Genomic DNA, 19097 nt, shown 5'->3' on the forward strand with positions numbered 1-19097 from the left:
ACTAGAAAGTATGTAAGATCATAGATCTAAAGAGGTTTCTTTAAGAGAAGTCTAACCTTCTTATTTTACACTGAAGAAAACCAGAGAGAAAGAGAACTGCCTAAGCATGGTGACAGAAAGTAGTACAGCTAGATTTCAAATTCATGTAGGATTCCAAGGTCAGCATCATTTTCATTGCTTCCTATGAACATATCTATGAGTTTCCTTTGTTTAACGTTGTTTACTAATTTTTATGAAAACACAAGTTTAGGTGAATCAATGTTATATGGGTGTTGGTGGTTTCACTGAAACACAATCTACTGAATGCTCTGGGCAATGGTAAAGTTGACACTTGGCTTTGCCACTATTTGGGTTCAAGAGTTAACTCAGGTTATTTAAATCTGCCAGCTTATTTGCCTTGGGCAATTGTCCCAATAATGTTATAACTGCGGAATTTGGTTATGGTGTATTAAAGACACTATTGCAAAATAACATTGGTAAAATTGTATAGGGGTACACCTGCACTACACAGGGCAAGGTATGCTTGTGTCTCTAACTGCTATGAAAAACATCTCTTTGATAAGTTTGTCTATGAAAAATTACTTGGTATGGGTCTGACATGTTATTTTAGCTTTGATTTATATTTTAAAAGTTGATCACATTTATTATATCTCATTAAATTGCTGAGAAGTATTTTATTTTTCCCCAAACTGGAACTTTAAACATTCAGATATCAAATTGTGAAGTTCCTATTTCTCTGTATCATGAGAAAAATTAAAAGCCTATAATTGCTTCTCTAATGCACCTCTATTTTCCTCTTGGAAAACCCCCAGCCCTACAAATAAATGAGTTCTATAAAATAGGTTAATAGTGATTTAAAAAGCTGTAAGAAAAACAGGAGGTGGCAAAGACAAAATGAGAGAAAAGGGATCACTGATTGCTCCCCCCTACCTCTCCCTCTCTCTTCTCTCTCTTCTCTCTCCTCTCTCTTCTCTCTCTGTCTCTTTGTCTCTCAATTTTTCTCTCTCTCTCTTTCTCTCTCTCTCTCTGTCTCTGTCTCTGTGTCTGTGTCTCTGTGTCTGTCTCTCTCTCTCTCTCTCTCTCTCTCTCTCTCTCTCTTTCATAAGAGAGTATGTTATTGAGAGAATTCATCTTTATTAGAATCAAATTTCACAAAAGGCAACTCCAGAGTCATTTCAGAACTCTGGATAGCTCCTAGACAAGTGGATGCACCTCAGGCCAATCAATCATCTTAAAAACATTGGATTGGTCAGACAGTCTGATTTATGTCCAGCAAGGCTTCGGAAATGTTTTTTTCTTTTTTGGGGGGGATAGATAAAACCTATCTGGCCATACACATTTTTCCTGAAGCCTTTCCGTAAGTTGATTTTGTGTCTGGGAAGCCCAACACACTTTGGAGGGAAATAAATAATTCTTTAGTATTTCTCAAGATTTGTAATTCTATAGTGAGATCACTTTTTCCATGGAGGTAGCTTCAATCTCTCCATTCCTTAATATTTGGCATTTCATTTGCTATCACCATAAAAAAGCTGTTTGGTAGCTAACTTTCTGTTGATTCAATAGAATCCAGTTAGAAAAGAGATGGATTGGGCACTAGAGGCCCTGAGTTCAAATCCCAACTCTGCTACTCAGTATCTACATGACTTTGGGCAAGCCACTTAACTTTTCTTGGCCTCAGTTTCCCTATCCATAAAATGAGAGTGTTGGATGAACTTATTTCTAAGGTTCTTTTTAGAGCTTGAGCTATGTGTCTATAATCTGAATTTAATACTATCTGAAAAACCCTTTTTGCAAGACCTGTGCTAGATGCTGAGTAGACAAAGACAAAAATGAAACTTTTCCTGCATTATACTCTATGATAAGGATACAACATGTAGATAGATAATTAAACTCAAGGCAATTTGATAAGGGATCAAGCACTAACAATGGGGCAGGGGAAATTACAAAAGACTTCACTTAGAATATGATGTCTGAACTGAATTTTGAAGGAAACTAGGGATTCTGATTGGCAGAAGTAAGGGCGGGAGAGTGAAATTTAGTTCTGGGAGAGATGTCTGTAAAAGACACCAAGATGGGAAATGATGTGGCAAGTTCAAGGAAATGCTAATAGAAGGGAGAGTAACAAAATAAATCTGGAAAGGTAGCAATAGGAAGCTTTGGAAAATTTTTTAGCTCTTCACACTTAGTTCAGTCATGTACATGTCAAATGTTTGCCATAGGAGAGTCACTGTCCTAAATACTGGAGACAGAAAGGCAAAAACAGTCCCTGCCTTCAAGTGGCTCACATTTTAATGGGAGAGACAACATGTAAGTAGCTAGGTGCATACAAATTACATGCAGCATAGATGGAAGGTAACCTCAGAGGAGAAGGCACTGGAAGCTGAGGGTTTGGGAAATACAGGCCTCTTACAAAAGGTGTGTCTGGAATTTAAGATGTGTCTGGAAGAATATTCCAACACAGGGATGCAATTAAAAATGTTTTCCACCTTGATAGACTATTGAAGGGTCTACTGGTATTGAATTTGAGTCTTGCCAGCATCATTTCCATATCACAATAATGTGTTAAGCACTTAGTCAATGTTTAATGAGTTGAGTTGATTTATTTAGTGGGATTTTTAGTGTAATTGAGAACAAAAGATGATTTTAAAAAGCTGTCTGCCACCAAAATATTTAACATTGTGGTTAGTAATTTTAATTCTCTAGAACATGGAAGTCCTTAATCTCACTATACCATTTAGGGCCAATGAAAGAGCTATACTCTCTGTGGTCATGGATTTCACCTTTTGGTTACTGTCTCCATCTCTTCCTCCAGGAAATGCTGTTGAAAAGAGCAGCTGATTTAGTGGAAGCCCTTTATGGAACACCGCACAATAACCAGGTTAGAAGCCAAATGTGTGCCCTTTGGTCCACCATTTCCCTTTTTCTCCTGCTTGATTCTGGCTTCTTCTGGAAAGAATGTTAACCTCGTGGAATTTTTTTGTAGGACATTATTCTGAAGCGAGCTGCTGACATTGCTGAGGCCCTCTACAGTGTCCCAAGAAATCCCAGTCAGATCCCTGCTCTGTCCAGCTCTCCAGCTCACAGTGGCATGATGGGTATCAACTCATATGGCAGCCAGCTAGGTGTCAGCATCTCAGAGTCCACACAGGGAAACAATCAAGGTAATAACTTCTTTTCTCTGCAGTCCAAAGTTAGCTACTCTGAGCTTTAAATTCAGAAGGCATTGGGAGAAGAGTTCTTCCTGGATCAAAGGAACCATAGGCATGCAAATGAAAGAAATGTACCTTTCTGAAGAAAACAATAAATTTCCAGACTTAATCAATTATGTCCCTGTCAAGTGGTATCCCTAGAGTAAATATATTTTAAAATAAAAATTCCCACAAAAAAGCAGGTTAAGAAGGAGGATGTGGAATAACCATGATTGTAAATGTGTTAAAACTGTATAGATGATTAATTTTGGAGTGCTTATATATAGTACCAGAAACAATGTTGTGTGATGAACAGAACACTGTTAGAAAGACCTAGGGTCCAAGCCTACCTCTGACCCTTGCTAAGAATGTGAGCTGGACAGCTCTTAAGCTGAGCGCTTCAGCTAACTCTAAGACTTATATACTAAACGATAAATGGGTTGAGGTCTATATTTGCAGAAGGGACTTCTATACCAGATGTTTCTACTTATAATAATGTAGATCCCACTCTTATTATTCTTAGAACAACCAAATTGGGTCATTAAACATTAGACATTTCATTGGTTGAATTGAACTAACCTTTTCAGTATACTAATGATGGAACTGTCCATCTCTTAGCCATATGACCAGCCCATTTCCTTTCTCCAACCATCTATCTCATGGATAATACATTTTACCCAGAAGCAAAGTGGAGTAGTAGAGTACTGATTTTGGAATCAGGAGACCTGAGTTCAAATCATGCCTCTGATGAATACTAGGTGTGTGACCTTGAGCAAATTACTTCAACTGTTTGAATCTGTTTCCTCCGCTGTTATTCAATTTAACACACATTTATTAAGCACCTTCTGTGTGCTAGCCACTGTGTTAAAAATAAGGGAACTTATAACTATTGACCTCTAAGATCTCTTTCAATTCTGTATCTACGATTTTATCATCTTTCAGTGTCCCTAACTCTGAATAAGTGAATAGTTCTCTGTTTTACTTAGATATTTACTTCAAAGGGTCCATGATCTCATGTGTGTGAATATTGCTTCCACCAGTACGAATCCCAACCTAGCCATATCATTGGGTATATTTCTTTACCATAGCCTTTTCTAACTTGTTTATTTCCCTAACTGTGTTATCTATCCACCTGGATCCATGATTAGCCCACATCCTTTTTAAGTGGAGGGAGTAATGCCATATATATCCTTGCTGTTTTCATTGACACTTGTCACTCATAAATCCTTTTTGGTGACTTGCTTTTGCCTACTTGTTCTTACCTTTCATCTTTCTGTTGATCTGGGACTCACCAGTACTATTAAATACTTCAGAGACTATGGCACCACGGATCACACTCACACGGAATTGTTTGGAGAATGTTGGTGTTAAAGTTCACAAATCTGTGTGATCACATACATGTATGCTAACATACAAACTGATGAGAAAGTCTGAGGTGATTTGTGAATGAAAATGTAAAGCACATAGAGGGATGGCTTCTTACTTCAGGCACACATTATTTGATCAAGCTGAGTTTAATAAATTACTTTTCATTATCCACTAAAAAAAAGATGTTTAAAGATACCCTTACCCCTCTCTAATTCTTCTACCAGTTTCCTTCCTTGTCCTAGAAATCAAAGGACTCAATAAAAAGCAAGGTAATCTTCCCTTGAATCAACCACTCTAACTCAATAGGTGAGTTCTTCTCACTCCATTCCATTCCATTCCATAAAATGAATAAATTTTAAAGCACCTACCATGTGCTAGGCACTGTGTCCAGTTCTGGGGATACCAAAAACAAAAGGAAAGAGTTCCTACTTTCTAGATGCTTACAGTGTACTGGGGAAGACAACAAGGACACATAGGACGTGTGTGGCATACTCTCCAGGGCCATTTCTCCAACTCCCACTCACATTGATGGACAGAGGAAAGATAACTACTCCTGAAGTACTTCTAATACTGTCGCTCACAGCCTCCTCTCCCTACTCCCCCAATTTTGTTTCCTGTTCATTATCAGCTAGCCACACTTAATTGACTTTTAGTCAGGGTATTTATTAATGTGGTATAGTGATCACAGTTGATATGAAGCAAATATCTTTGCTTCCAAATGTCTTGAAGGTGCTCTTCTGTTAATATATACCAATCCAGAGGAAAGTTAAGTAGTTACTATATGTGACAAAGGAGTAAATCATGGCTCTTGATTACTAAAAGTCCTTTTTCATTTTGTGGAATACTTGTGAAGTTTCCTTTTAATGTAGCTATTTGCAAGGTTTTAAGGATCAATGCCTTTGTATCCTGAAGCCACCATCTTTGATGTGTTTTAGTTCCCAGTGTAGATGGTAGAATCAGCTACTTATTTTCTGGGGAAGCTACTGCTAATTCCAATGGGAAAACCAAATCTTTTGGAATTTCAAAGTTCATACTGTTGTCCTATAGTCGTAGGATATGGTGAGGAAGAGAGAAGAAGAGAGAGAATTCAATCCTCACCCTTAGGTCAATTCCCTCCCCTCTTCCATCACTAACTAGACTGGCTTATTTCTAGGATCTCTTAGAAATCTTGATTCCAGGCTGATGGCCATAATATACATAGACACATAGACCCAGAGATGTGTCCAATTCTCTCATCCAATCATAGTACATTTCCCCGAGTTGGGTTTTCTGATTTTACCCAGTGACTAAAATATTTCACTACTTCCAAATTGACTAAATACTTGGTAGCATTTAGTTTATGCATTTTATGGATTGATTTAATAGAGACATCTAGATTTTTAATGATTATAATAATTGGGGTGGGGGTAGAGGACACCCCTTTATACATACAAAATCATTTCAAGGTAATTTGAAGGGAAACTCTAGCAGCTAGGGTTCACCATGGGGATTCACTTCAAGAAATACTTATTAAGCTTGAATTATGTATTAAGTGCTATGATACATACTGAGAATTCAAAGACAAAAAGAAGAAGAAATAGTGCCTGCCCTTAAAGGGCTTTTATTGTCCTAGGGGATACAATATGAACATAGATAAGTAAAAATAAAGTATCTACAAAGCAATTTCAAGACAGAGAGGACTAGCAATGGGTGGGGGAGGGAGATTAGGAAAAGACTTGAGTAGGAAGTGGCCTATGAACTGTGTTTTGAGAGCAAATAAGGGGGCAACTAGGTAGCATGTTGGATAGAGCACCAGGCTTGGAACTGGGAGGATCTGGATTCAAATAGGACCTCAGACACTTTCTGTCCATATGACCCTGGGCAAGCTTCTTAACTTGCCCTTATTACTCTTCTGTCTTAGAATTGATACTGACAGAAGGTAAGAGGAATCCCATAAATTAGCCTATGAGGATTAAGATCTCCAGATAGAGAAAAAACTTCTTTTCTTTGGGGAGTATTAAGAGGGATAGACTAGAGGCAGCTCAGTGACTCAGTGGATAGAGAGCTAGACCTAGGGACAGGAGGTCCTGGGTTCAAATTTGACCTCAGACACTTCCTAGCTGTGTAACTCTGGGCAAGTCACTTAACCCCAATTGTCTAGCCCTAGCTGCTCTTCTGCTTTTGGAATTGATTCTAGGATGGAAGGTTAGAGTTTTAAAAAAGGACAGTCTAGAGCAGAGGTTTCCCATATTTATGAATATGAGAATCCCTTTTCAACAACAGAAACTTCTCAGACCCCAAGCAATGACAATTTTTAAAAACATTTATTAATATTCGTTTTTTAAACATTTATTAATATTCATTTTTAACATAATTACATGATTCACGCTCCTACTTTCCCCTTCACCCCCTGCACCCCCCCACCCATGGCCGACGCACATTTCCACTGGTTTTATCATGTGTCATTGATCAAGACCTATTTCCAAATTGTTGGTAGTTGCATTGGTGTGGTAGTTTCGAGTCTACATCCCCAATGATGTCCGCCTCAACCCATGTGTTCAAGCAGTTGTTTTTCTTCTGTGTTTCCTCTCCTGCAGTCCTTCCTCTGAATGTGGGTAGTGCTCTTTACCATAAATCCCTCAAAACTGTCCTGTGTCACTGCATTGCTGCTGGTACAGAAGTCCATTACATTCGATTTTATCATAGTATATCAGTCTCTGTGTACAATGTTCTTCTGGCTCTGCTCCTTTCGCTCTGCATCAATTCCTGGAGGTCTTTCCAGTTCACATGGAACTCCTCCAGTTTATTATTCCTTTGAGCGCAATAGTATTCCATCACCAGCATATACCACAATTTGTTCAGCCATTCCCCAATTGAAGGACATACCCTCCTTTTCCAGTTTTTTGCCACCACAAAAAGCACAGCTATAAATACCAAGCAATGACAATTTTAAAAAAATGCTCTTGCCTTTTGTATTGGAAGAAATACCAAGGATAGATTCCAAGAGAGAAGAGCAGTATGGTCTAGGAAATTGGGGTTAAGTGACTTGCCTAGGATCACACAACTGGGAAGCTTCAGGCCAGTTTTGAATTCAGGACCTCTAGTCTTCAGCATGGCCCAACAAATATTTAGTATTTGTAATTTTACTATCTGTTGATAGAAACAATACATCAATTCATCAATCAACAAATTTTATTCAACACCTACTAAGTGCCAGGCAATGTGCTAAGCTTTGGAATTATAAATACAAAAGAGATTCCGGTCCCTGCCTTCAAGGAGCTTCTATCCTAACGGGGAAACACTATGGACCTATGTGTGTATTTAGAAGATATGGACCAAGTAGGTATAAGGTAACCTTAGAAGGGAGACCTAGCAGCTCAAGGGAATAGCTGTTCTGAAATTAGAGTGACTTCTAAGTGAATTTGCAGCATTTTTATCTTAAAAGTGTCTGCATATATTCAGAGTCAAAATCAATGTGTGAGACATATCGTATACACAGTCCAACGATAGCTGTTGCTTAGTTTGTATCCTGAATCTTTTAAGGAGATGCTCTTCTTGTGATAACCTGTAGACCATAACTGGGGAATTGCTGGACCAGAAACTAAATTCTGTAGAAATCACATCAGTTTTCTTTTTGACCTGGACATGCTTTGTCCCTTGTAGAGTTTCCCAGACAGTTATCCTTGTGGGTGTTTCAAAAGCCAGCCTACCACACAAGCAAGTCAGGTAGCTACCTATGGCTGGTGAATTTGCCAGGGCTGGGGCTGGTGCTGGTGCTGGCGTGATCCAGAAGGTTCTGGTCTCCTCCATATCCCTCCCTAGCACCAAACCATGCCTGCATTTCTGCCATTGTTGCTCAGTTCCATTGCTCAAGGTTTCATCTCCTCTTCTAGACTCCCTGGAAGGTCAAATACTTTACAGTTCTCTTGGACATTAGTATCTTAGAGCAAAGGAAGGATCTGATAATAGAAGAGTAGGTAAGAGAGCAGGAAGGGGCTTGGGAATAGCAATAGGGTCCATGACTTAGGATCCCCCCAATTCAAGTCCTACAGCAGGTGATAACTAGTCGTGTGACCTTGGGAAATGACTTAATGTCTCTGTGTCTGTTTCCTCATACACAAAGTGGATCCTGGTAAGGAATATGGACTTGATGGTCCATAAACTGCCTTTCAGCCCTAAATCGATGAGCCCAGGTAAGGGGATGGGAGAGAGAGGACCCTAAAGACAAACTCTTCTCTCTGTCCAGCTGGATCCCAGACAGCCTCTGGCTGCTTGGCTGCTGGGGAGACAAAGATAGAGCTGGCTAGCTCCAGCCGTGGTCCTCGTGTCCTCCCCGGGTGATATGGGGACCCGCTGCTTCACTTACTCCTCTGCCTCTCCTGCACAGGTTATATCCGGAACACAAGCAGCATCTCTCCCCGTGGCTACTCTTCCAGTTCCACACCCCAGCAATCGAACTACAGCACATCCAGCAACAGCATGAATGGCTACAGCAACGTGCCCATGGCCAACCTGGGCGTGCCTGGCTCACCAGGCTTTTTAAATGGCTCCCCCACAGGATCCCCTTATGGAAGTAAGTGCTTTTGCTGTAGCTTCTTTGGGCAGTCTCAGTGCGGGGCTCTTTCCTTTCGGCCTCAGTATCCCTAGTGCCTATCAATGTACCTGCAGCACACAGTAGGCACTTTATAAATGCAAATCACTGAGATAGCAAAAGTGCTTCAAGGATAGAAAAGCATCTTAAATACCAGAGATTTTACATGTAGTCCAGGGAAAGTGATACAGGAGATAAAACACTGGCCTCAGGGGCAGGATGACCTGAGTTCAAATCCTGCCTCAGATACTGACTAGCTGTGTGACTTGAGACAAATCACTAAATTACTTAACTTTTTTGAGCCTCAGTTTTCTCATCTGTAAAATGAGGGCAATGACAAAACCTACTTCATAGGGTTATATTGTGAGATGAAATGAGTTAAATGCCTGAAAATATTTTGTAAACCATAAAATGTAATATAAATATTAGCTATGATGATGACGATGTTTTAGGGTTGTTGTTAAGATTCAATGAAAAGCCTGCAAAGTGTTTTGTAAACCTTAAATATGTAATAGATACATTAAAATATAAATATATAATACGTATTACATATAATATATATATTTATGTATATATATATATATAAATGTCAGCTCTGATGATAACATTGACAAACTCTTGAGGGAGATGACTAAAGTGTTTCTGAAATATCAATTCTGGGAGTTATTGAAGAAGAAAGGAAAGAAGGAAGAAAAGAAAAAAGAAAGGGAGGGAGAAAGAAAGGAGAGAAGAAAGGAGGGAGAGGGAAAGGAAGGGAAGATATAGAGAAAAAGCATTTATTATACACCCTATAAATGTTTGTTACACAATATTTGTTATACATCAGACATAGTTTTTGGCCCTGAGGATAAATATGGAAAAAGTTCCCAGCCCATAGCTCTAAGGAGATCGTCGTCTAGTAGGATGAGCAGTTTTCATTTATATCTACTACACAGGTTGGCCAATTAGGATCCATGAAGTTAGCCAGGAAGGGTGGCCATCTCAGACCAAACCCTGATGCTGCAAATGTGATTGCACTGAAGGGTTCTGGGTAACAAAATGATTCTAACCTTTTGGCAAAAGGCCCAAGGGAACAGCGCCTTCTGGACTTGATTGATAGAATCTCCTGGGAGAAAAATGCCTTCTCTAGTTCCCGTCCATATAATAGTTATCATCTTGAAGGAAATTGTCTGATTCTGTGCTATTTTCAGAGGGACTTCTCACTGCCAGGAAGGGAAGAAGAGATAGGAAGCCTTTTCCCCTTTTTTTCCCCCTTGGATCCCGCCACCTCTTTCAATGGAGTAATCTCACTCATGGGAATGTTCTCTCCAGCAGTTCACATTGCAGCCTCTCCCTGCCTGCCCAGCCTCCGTGTCTCTTGTCCATGTCCTTTAAATTCAGCACAAGAGTCCAGTATTGATACCTTTCAGCTCTTTTCGCCTCTGACATCCCATCATCCACCTAAGTCTCCACATCACTCACTAAAACTAAGCAACTTAAATGAAATGATGTGAGAGTTTCGGGGAGGCAGGGTCCACATAGACTGCTCTGTCTTATTGCTTTCAGTCTATTTCCCCTCACTTTGTATCTTAGAACCCATTTCTGGGAGGCAAAGAGATTGAGAGCAGCTCTGCCTCACGTTTAGCCCCAACAAAGTATGAATGAAATAGAGTCAAACCATTAAACTTCTCTTTAGCAACAAAGTGAAGTGCCTAATAACATTAATTATTTTTTTAAAAAAGGTATTTGTCACAAATATATGTGTGCTAAGTGGTGCAGTAGATAAGAGTGCTGTGCCTGGAGTCAAGAAGACTCATCTTCTTGAGTTCAAATCTAGCTTCAGATACTTACTAGCTATGTGACCTTGAGCAAGTCCCTTGACCCTGTTTGCCTCAGTTTCCTCATTTGTAAAATGCATTGGAGAGGGAAATACCAAACCACTCTGGTATCTCTGCCAAGAAAACCCCAAATAAAGTCATGAAGAATCAGATATGACTGAAACAACTGTACAACAACAAATTTATGTATGTCTCATTCTACCAATCTGAATACCTAGAACCATTAGACCTCAGGGGCCATTCAATCCAAACTTGACCTGAAGCACAAATATACACTACAATTTTCCTGACAAAGGGCCATCCAGAATCCACTTGAATACCTCCAGCGATGGGGATCTCACTGTAGGTATCTCATTCCTTCGAGAAATAGCTCATTTTCCTCTTGGACATCTCTCACTCATAGGATCATAATATTCAGAACTGGTCAAGAACCTCAGAATTCCTCTAATTTGTTAGAGGTCCATTGTCATCGTGAGCTTCCTTATAACTTCCCCTTGTTGTTCTGAGTTCCTCCCTCTGGTGTCAAGTGAAATAAATCTAATCCTTCCATGTGACAACTCTCCAGTCATTGGATTGCCAGTGTTGCTGTCTTTTCTAGTCTCTAGTCTGAGCATCCCTTGTTCCTATCCTTCAATGATATGATTTCGAGTCCCTTAACCCTCTTAGTTTTCCACCTCCACACATGTTCCAATTCATCAATGTCCCTTCTAAAATGTGAGCCTGAAAGTCAGCATGACACTAAAGGTCTAGTTGGGGCAACAACAGGTGAGGAACCTCTTCATTCTAGACATTATGCATCTGTTAATACAATCTAAATGGGTTTTTGGCTACCATCAGATGCTGTTGGCTTGGACTGTTGTTTTTTTTGTTGTTGTTGTTCTTCTTGACCCCATTCTCCTTCATGATCCCATTTAGGCTTTTCTTGCAAAGATACTGGAGTGGGGGGTGTGGTGCAATGGATAGAGAGCCAAACCTGGAGTCTGGAAGGCTTGGGTTCAAAAATCTGGCCTCAGACACTTCCTAGCTGTGTGACCATAGGCAAGTCATATAACCCCCATTGCCTTTCCCTCACCACTCTTCTGCCCTGGAACCAGTACCTAATATTAATTCTAAGGCATATTTTTTGTTTTGTTTTGTTTTTAAGATACTAGAATGGTTTGCCATTTCCTTCTCTAGCTCATTTTACTGATGAGGAAACTGAGGTGAATAGGGTTAAGTGACTTACTCAGGGTCACACAGGGTGTGGAGTAAGATTTGAACTCAAGGCCTCCTGATTTGAGGATGGGCACTCTACCCACTGTTTAGCTATACTTTTCAAGTATTCATAGAATTGACTTCTTGAATGTGAATGTAGGACTTTACATTTTATTCTGCAAATTTTGATCATATTAAATTCAGCCCAGGGTCCCAGCTCTGAATGATTCTTATGATGACAATAGTTTAGTGTACAGGGCTTTAGAGTTTCCAAAGCATTTTTCTTACAAGCATTAGGTAAAGCAATCATAGCAGATGGAGTTCTGCTCTTCAAGTCAAGGATGCTGATTCTCAGACAGAGGAAGTGATTCACTAGCTTGCCTGTATATAGTGAGAGATCCAACGCGCTTTAGCTGATTTTATAATAACCTCGTGAATCCCACTATTATCTCCATTTTACAGACTAAGAAACTAAGGTCCAGAGTGATACAGCTGATAAATGTCTGAGGTGGGAATCAAACCTAGGTCTTCCTGACTTTCAAAGTAGCACTCAATCCTCTGCATCCCAATAGGGTGATTCTCAGCACCATAGCTCTCGGGTTGGAAGGGACTTGGAGGCCATCTAGTCCAACCCTTCCATTTTATAGATGGGGAAATTGAGGTCCAGAGAAGCGAATGCCTTATTGAAGGCAGCATCAAGTTTTGAACTCAGACCATCTGACTTTAATCCTTGTGCTCTTTTCACCACAATGTGCTGTCTTCAATAAGCTTTCTCTTCTCCAATCTCTGTGTTGGTGTCTGCCTTGGGCTCCGATGTGTGTTGGATGCCCTAAGACCTCCCTCTTTCCCTTCTTGATCTTCCATGATCATTTGTTTCTGTGCCCTCTTTAGAGCAGCCTGGTCGATGCCTCTAGAACTTGGCTTTTTCCTCCCATCTCAGAAGTGTCATTACACAATAGTTTGAGAGCCGGAAGACCTGACTCAGATCCCATTTCTGACATTTACCATGAGTGTAATCTTGGTCCAGTCTCCAGGTCTTAGTTTTCTCCAAAATGAGGAGGGAGGGCAAAGGGTCCTCAAAAGTCTTTTCTAGCCTAAATCTGGGGTCCTTTGACTGTCTTCTACCTTCTGCCCAGCCCCCCTCATTTTCTCACCTTGGCCCCTTAGGCTACCCGACCTTTCTTAGATTGCCGTTTGCCAAAGCACTTTCACATACATGACTAAGTCTGCATTCTTTTTCCACCTCTCCCCTTAGCCTCAGTGTCTATATTGTACCCCATTGCTGGCCCAATATTGCCTAGAGAAGACTCTGGGGGCACATGAGAGCTGTCTCCGAGGGTTTAAAGGGCTGTCGTGGGCAGGAGAGATTTGATTGGTTCTGTGTGGCCCCAGAGGAAAGAATCAGTAGCACTGAGGAGAAGGTGCAAAGACAAAATAGGGACAGTTTCCTAAGCAATCAGAAATGTCCTGATGTAGAATGATTGGGGTGCCTTGGGCCCCAGGGGACTTTCCCCCTTTTGGGGAAGTTTTAAGGGAGAGGATAGAGTGTCAATGATCAGGTATGTCATAAAGGGAATTCTTTTGAAGATACGAATTGGACTGTTGTTGTTATTCGGTCACTTCAGTTATGTTTGACTCTTTGCAACCCTATTTGGGATTTTCTTGGCAAATATCCTGGAGTAGTTGGCCATTTCCTTCTCCATATCATCTTACAGATGAGGAAACTGAGGCAAGCTGGGTGAAGTGACTTGCCCAGGGTCATCCAGCTAAGATACTGGAGTAGTTGGCCATTTCCTTCTCCATATCATCTTACAGATGAGGAAACTAAGGCAAGCTGGGTGAAGTGACTTGCCCAGGGTCACCCAGCTAAGATACTAGAGTGGTTGGCCATTTCCTTCTCCATGTCATCTTACAGATGAGGAAACTGAGGCAAGCTGGGTCAAGTGACTTTCCCAGGGTCATATAGCTAGTAAGTGTCTGAGGCCAGATCTGAACTCAGGTAGATGAGTCTTCCTAAGTTCAGGCCTGGCCCTTTATCCATTGCTCCACCTAGCTGCCTCCATTATTGGATTAGATGGCTGCTAAGATCCCTTCTAACTCTGCAACTAGGATTCGGTGATAATAGCTGACATTTACATAGAGCCTTATGTATACATTATACCATTTTGGTCTTATCCCAGCCTCAGAACTTAGGTACCTCAGCTGGTCATATTCCCATTTTACAGTTGAGGAAATTGAGGCAGAGAGAGTATAAGTGACTAGTCCAGGGTTCCACAGCTAGGAAGTAGAAGAGGTAAGTTAAGAACCCAGGCCTGTATGACATCAAGCCCAGCTCTGGCTGGCAGTTAGGTGGTGCCACGGATAGAGCATTGAGCCTGGAGTCTGGAAGACACGGATTCAAAAACGACCTAGGCATTTACTAGCTGGGTGACTGGGCAAGTTACCTCGCCTCTGGCTGCCTCAGTTTTCTCATCTGTAAATGGGGATAATAATATTGACAACCTCCCAGAATGGGTGTGAAGATCAAATGAGCTCATGCTTGTAAAGTGCCTCTCAAACCTGCAAGGGTTGTAGGAAGGTTAGCCATTTCAGTGCTCTCTTTGGTCCCTCGTCCTGCCTGTCCACATCCAGCTGGGTCCCCGAGTGTTGGGGTTTAAAGGAGGGGAAGCCCTCAAGAGACCAATGATCCCCGGATCCAGGGCCGCTAAGCCCAGGGCTTTTAGGGGACATGCGTGTCATTTTCCCCAATAGCATGGTGCGGTGGGGCCACGCCATGGTGTAATTACTTGTCCAAGCCGATTAGAGAGAAAATAAAATGGAACCCTCCAGTCATGTTTGACTTGCACGACTGCCAAGGCAGGGTATCGGAAACCTTCATCTTTATTGTTCTTACACTCGCAGAACTCCAACCAAAAAAAAAGAAAAAGGCAAAAAGTGGCCAAACAGATGTTTTTTCCATTTGACGTACGGGCTTCACTTCCTCGCTGGAGCCGCGAGTGCCAAGTTTCAGCCCAGAGCACGTTTTTTATGGCTCAGTTATAAACCCCTGACAATAGGGGGTTATAATGAAATGCTGACAGACCCCTGCGCTCCAGCAAATGGGACGGCTGAGTGCAAAAGGCGGATATGTGCCCAGCGAGGTCCAGCTGGGCCGCTGGGAGCCGAGGCTCGGGACGAGGAAAGCGGTTTTCCCCTCGCTCCTCCCTGGTGTCCCTGCTAGTTCCAGGCCCTGACATGCCTTTCTTGACTTTGGCTGCTGTCCAAGGGCAGGTAGATGTCCAAAGACATCCTCAGTGGGGAGGCTGGTCAGTCCACTGCCAAAAAAAAGATTCCACCCACTCTCCTCCAAGACCCCAGCCAGCCAGCAAGCCTGCCCTGCCCCGGGCGGAGGGAGGGAGGGAGGGGGCGATCTGTTCCCCTGACCAGCCAGAGCCACCAAGGCAGTCGGAAGCCAGAGCCAGAATCCCTCCACCCAGCCTCGAAGCCAACAGAGGATGCTGCTTAGCGTTGGCCTCTCCCCTCTACGCGCTCTGGGATGGAGCAGCAAGTGGAAAGTGGAAAGGAGGGGGGAAGAGTGCAGAACGCCTTGAGCTTCTCTTCCAGCTAGTCTGCTCGGGTCCATGACAAAGGACGTCTCCATCCCTGCCGACCCATCATAGGTGATCTCCGCGTTTTGGCCAGCCAGTTCCCACCCCCCCCTTTCACTAGCCCAGAGCTTTGCATTTAGTCCTGTTGAAAACATTGCCTCGTGCTCAGATGGATTTGGGAAATTGGACTGGGCTGACTTAGACAAGCTGCCTTCTTCCCAAAGGGAACCAGAAAGCACATATTTGACTTTGATTTGGGTCATAAAAGCCTCAAACGTGGAGCGTCCGAGCTGGAAAGGACTTTAGAAGTGAACGATAATAGTAATACAATTTTAAACAATTATAAAGCACTTGACCAATAGGATTCCATTCAGTCCTCACCACAATCCTTGGAGGCATGGGCTGTTATTAGCCTCCTTTTACAGATGAGGAAACTGAGGTAGATAGACTTGCCCAGGGTCCCCCCAGCCAGGAAGTGTTTGAGGCTGGATTTGCACTCAGGACGTCCCGATTTCAGCTCTAGTGCTCTCTTTCCTGTGCCATTTTGTTCCCTCGACTTCGACTTGCAGAGCTAGAAGACAACTACAGAGCTGAGCAGGACCTCAGGACAGCGAATGCCAGTTTTGTCTTAAAACATCAAATGTCAGAACTGGCCAAAGTCTTAGAACACAGAATCCCAGAAGGAGGAGGAACTTCAGAGTTTAAAGTGTCAGCTCTGGGGGGTAGGGGGGGGTAGGATGGTCTTAGAGCATGGATATTGGAGCTCACCTATGAAGAGTGTGGCCCCAGGGCGGTCATTTGTGAAATGGGCTCCATAAGACCTGGAGGAGGCTTGCCATAGGATTATTGAGAGTCAAATGAAAGAGCTTTTAAAGGGTTTTGCCCATTTCAAGGGACAATACAAGTCTCAGCTTTTATTATTAAAGGAGAGTCCTTCAGGCGGTTGAAGGGGAAATTATATATATATATATATATATATATATATATATATAGAGAGAGAGAGAGAGAGAGAGAGAGAGTCAGATAGATAGAGACAGAGACAGAGTGACAGAGAGGGAGGAGAGAGAGACAAATAGAGAGAATCCAAGAAGGGGAAAGTTTATGGAACAAAATCTCAATGTTAGACAAAAGTGATATTTGCCTGAAAAAATTATTAAAATTTTGTGTAGCATTCAGAGATGATAATCACCTCAGACACTTCTCAGCTGTGTGACCCTGGGCAAGTCACTTGACCCCCATTGCCCACCCTTACCACTCTTCCACCTAAGAGCCAATACACAGAAGTTAAGAGTTTAAAAAAAAGAGAGATGATAATCACACTGTCATCTGCCTTTGTCAGATTATAACTAGAGAATTATGTTCACTTTTGGTTCCTACACTTTAATAAGGGCACTGGTAAGTTGGAAAATATCCAGAGGAACAGTACAGGATGGCTAGATATTGATGGATATAGATGGGTTGCAATCAGCATATCTGGAGGGAACTTTTTTGAATCATTGAGTTTCCAGGTCCATTTGAGTCCAGAGAAAGGCAAATGGAATGATGAAGGGTCATGGAAATGCTACCATATGAGAAGCAGTTGAAAGAACTGGGGAAATTTATATGAGAAATGAGAAGATTCAAGTTGTACATGATTCTTTCCATCATGCACTAGAATAAAGGTCAGATTGATTATGTCCATTCCCAGAGAACAGACTCAAGTTCAAAGGCTGAAAACTATTAAAATATGTCTAAACTTAATGTATGGGAAGATTTTATAATAATTAGTGCTATCTAAAAGCAGTCTGTGGGCAGCTGGATGGTTCAGTGGATTGAGAGCCAGGCCTAGAGATGGGAGGTCCTGGGTTCAAATTTGGCCTCAGACACTTCCCAGCTGTGTGACCCTGGGCAAGTCACTTAACCCACATTGCCTAGCCCTGTAACAAATAAAATTAATATAGAAGGATATATATACATATATATGTATAAAGATATTAGGGTTTTAAAAAAATAAAAGCAGAATGTACTGTCTCAGGAAGAAAAGATTTCTCCTCACAATGTAAGTCTTTAAGCAGAGCCTGCATGGCTACTTCAGTATGTTGCCATGGAAATTGTTTTTTTGGCATGAATTGCACAAGAAGTTTGTTAGGGTACATTTCAACTCTGAAATTCTGTCTTCATGATTTATTCTTATCTGCTACAACTCAGTGAGGGAAACGATCAGGCACTGACTCATTCAAAACTTTACCCTTCATGCTTAGTTTTGTTTGTTTGTTTTAGCTCTCAACCCCATCCTTTTTATTTATTTAACATAAATAAATAAATATAATACATATAATACATACTAATAAAATAAAAATATTTATTTTATTTCTGCTCACAGCATCAGTTCAAGTGTACAAATTGAGTTCTAATATAATAAGAGAAGATTGAAGAGTATAGCATATGTACAGAAGAAGTGGATGGTAAGGTGAAGATCATGTTCTTTAGTATAAATAGGGTAAGTTTAAAGAACTAAATAATCTCTTCCAGGGACTCTGTCCCCATTTCAGGTTTTTATTCTGTAGTCCCCAACACTTGACTTTATGACTCTTCTAACTAGCTCATCCCATGACCGCCCTCCAGTCTCCTAGACAAGCTGTCTTCCACAGCATCCCATCTGATTTGTGTGAGTACAAAGTTCTATTTAGTTTGTGTCCCAGTATCATCCTTTTTATTTTTTATTTAAAACTGCCCATTAGTTTAAAGCACTATGAATCTTTTATATACATGTCTTATACTATATTTGCTTTCTTTTAAAGCATCCTTTGCTTCTTTGTTCTCAAGATCTTGCTTTTTCTCCTACTTAGGCACCTAATATTATGCCATTGTGAATTGAGACCTTAACTCAGTCATACCTTTTAATTCTGTAAGGTTTTATTCATATTTTTTATGATTAACAAAAAGGCAATCTAACTCCTCTTTTTAGGACATAATGAAACAAAAGCCTAGACTTACTCAAGATTTAGTTTAGAATCTAAGAATCCATTCTTTTTTTTTTTTAAACCCTTACCTTCTGTCTTGGAGCCTATTGGCTCCAAGGCAGAAGAGTGGTAAGGGTAGGCAATGGGGGTCAAGTGACTTGCCTAGGGTCACACAGCTGGGAAGTGTCTGAGGCCAGATTTGAACCTAGGACCTCCCATCTCTAGGCCTGGATCTCAATCCACTGAGCTACCCAGCTGACCCCAGAATCCATTCTTTTTTTTTTAATTAAATTAATTGTTTTAAACCTTTAACTTCTGTGTATTGGCTCCTAGGTGCAAGAGTGGTAAGGGTGGGCAAGGGGGGTCAAGTGACTTGCCCAGGGTCACACAGATGGGAAGTGTCTGAGGCCAGATTTGAACCTAGGACCTCC

General features: G+C 41.4%; 1 protein-coding gene across 1 annotated transcript in view; it reads left to right on the plus strand.

The window, feature by feature from the left end:
* Positions 1-19097, plus strand: part of EBF2 (EBF transcription factor 2) — a 275204-nt gene that overhangs the window by 243229 nt on the left and 12878 nt on the right. Inside the window, exons 10-12 of the mRNA XM_044659252.1 lie at positions 2813-2878; positions 2984-3161; positions 8923-9108. Coding sequence (XP_044515187.1) covers positions 2813-2878; positions 2984-3161; positions 8923-9108 — 430 coding nt within the window. The remainder of the gene's footprint in view (positions 1-2812; positions 2879-2983; positions 3162-8922; positions 9109-19097) is intronic.

This window comes from Gracilinanus agilis, chromosome 2 (genome assembly GCF_016433145.1).
Source record: "Gracilinanus agilis isolate LMUSP501 chromosome 2, AgileGrace, whole genome shotgun sequence".
In the NCBI taxonomy this organism is placed as follows: Eukaryota; Metazoa; Chordata; class Mammalia; order Didelphimorphia; family Didelphidae; genus Gracilinanus; species Gracilinanus agilis.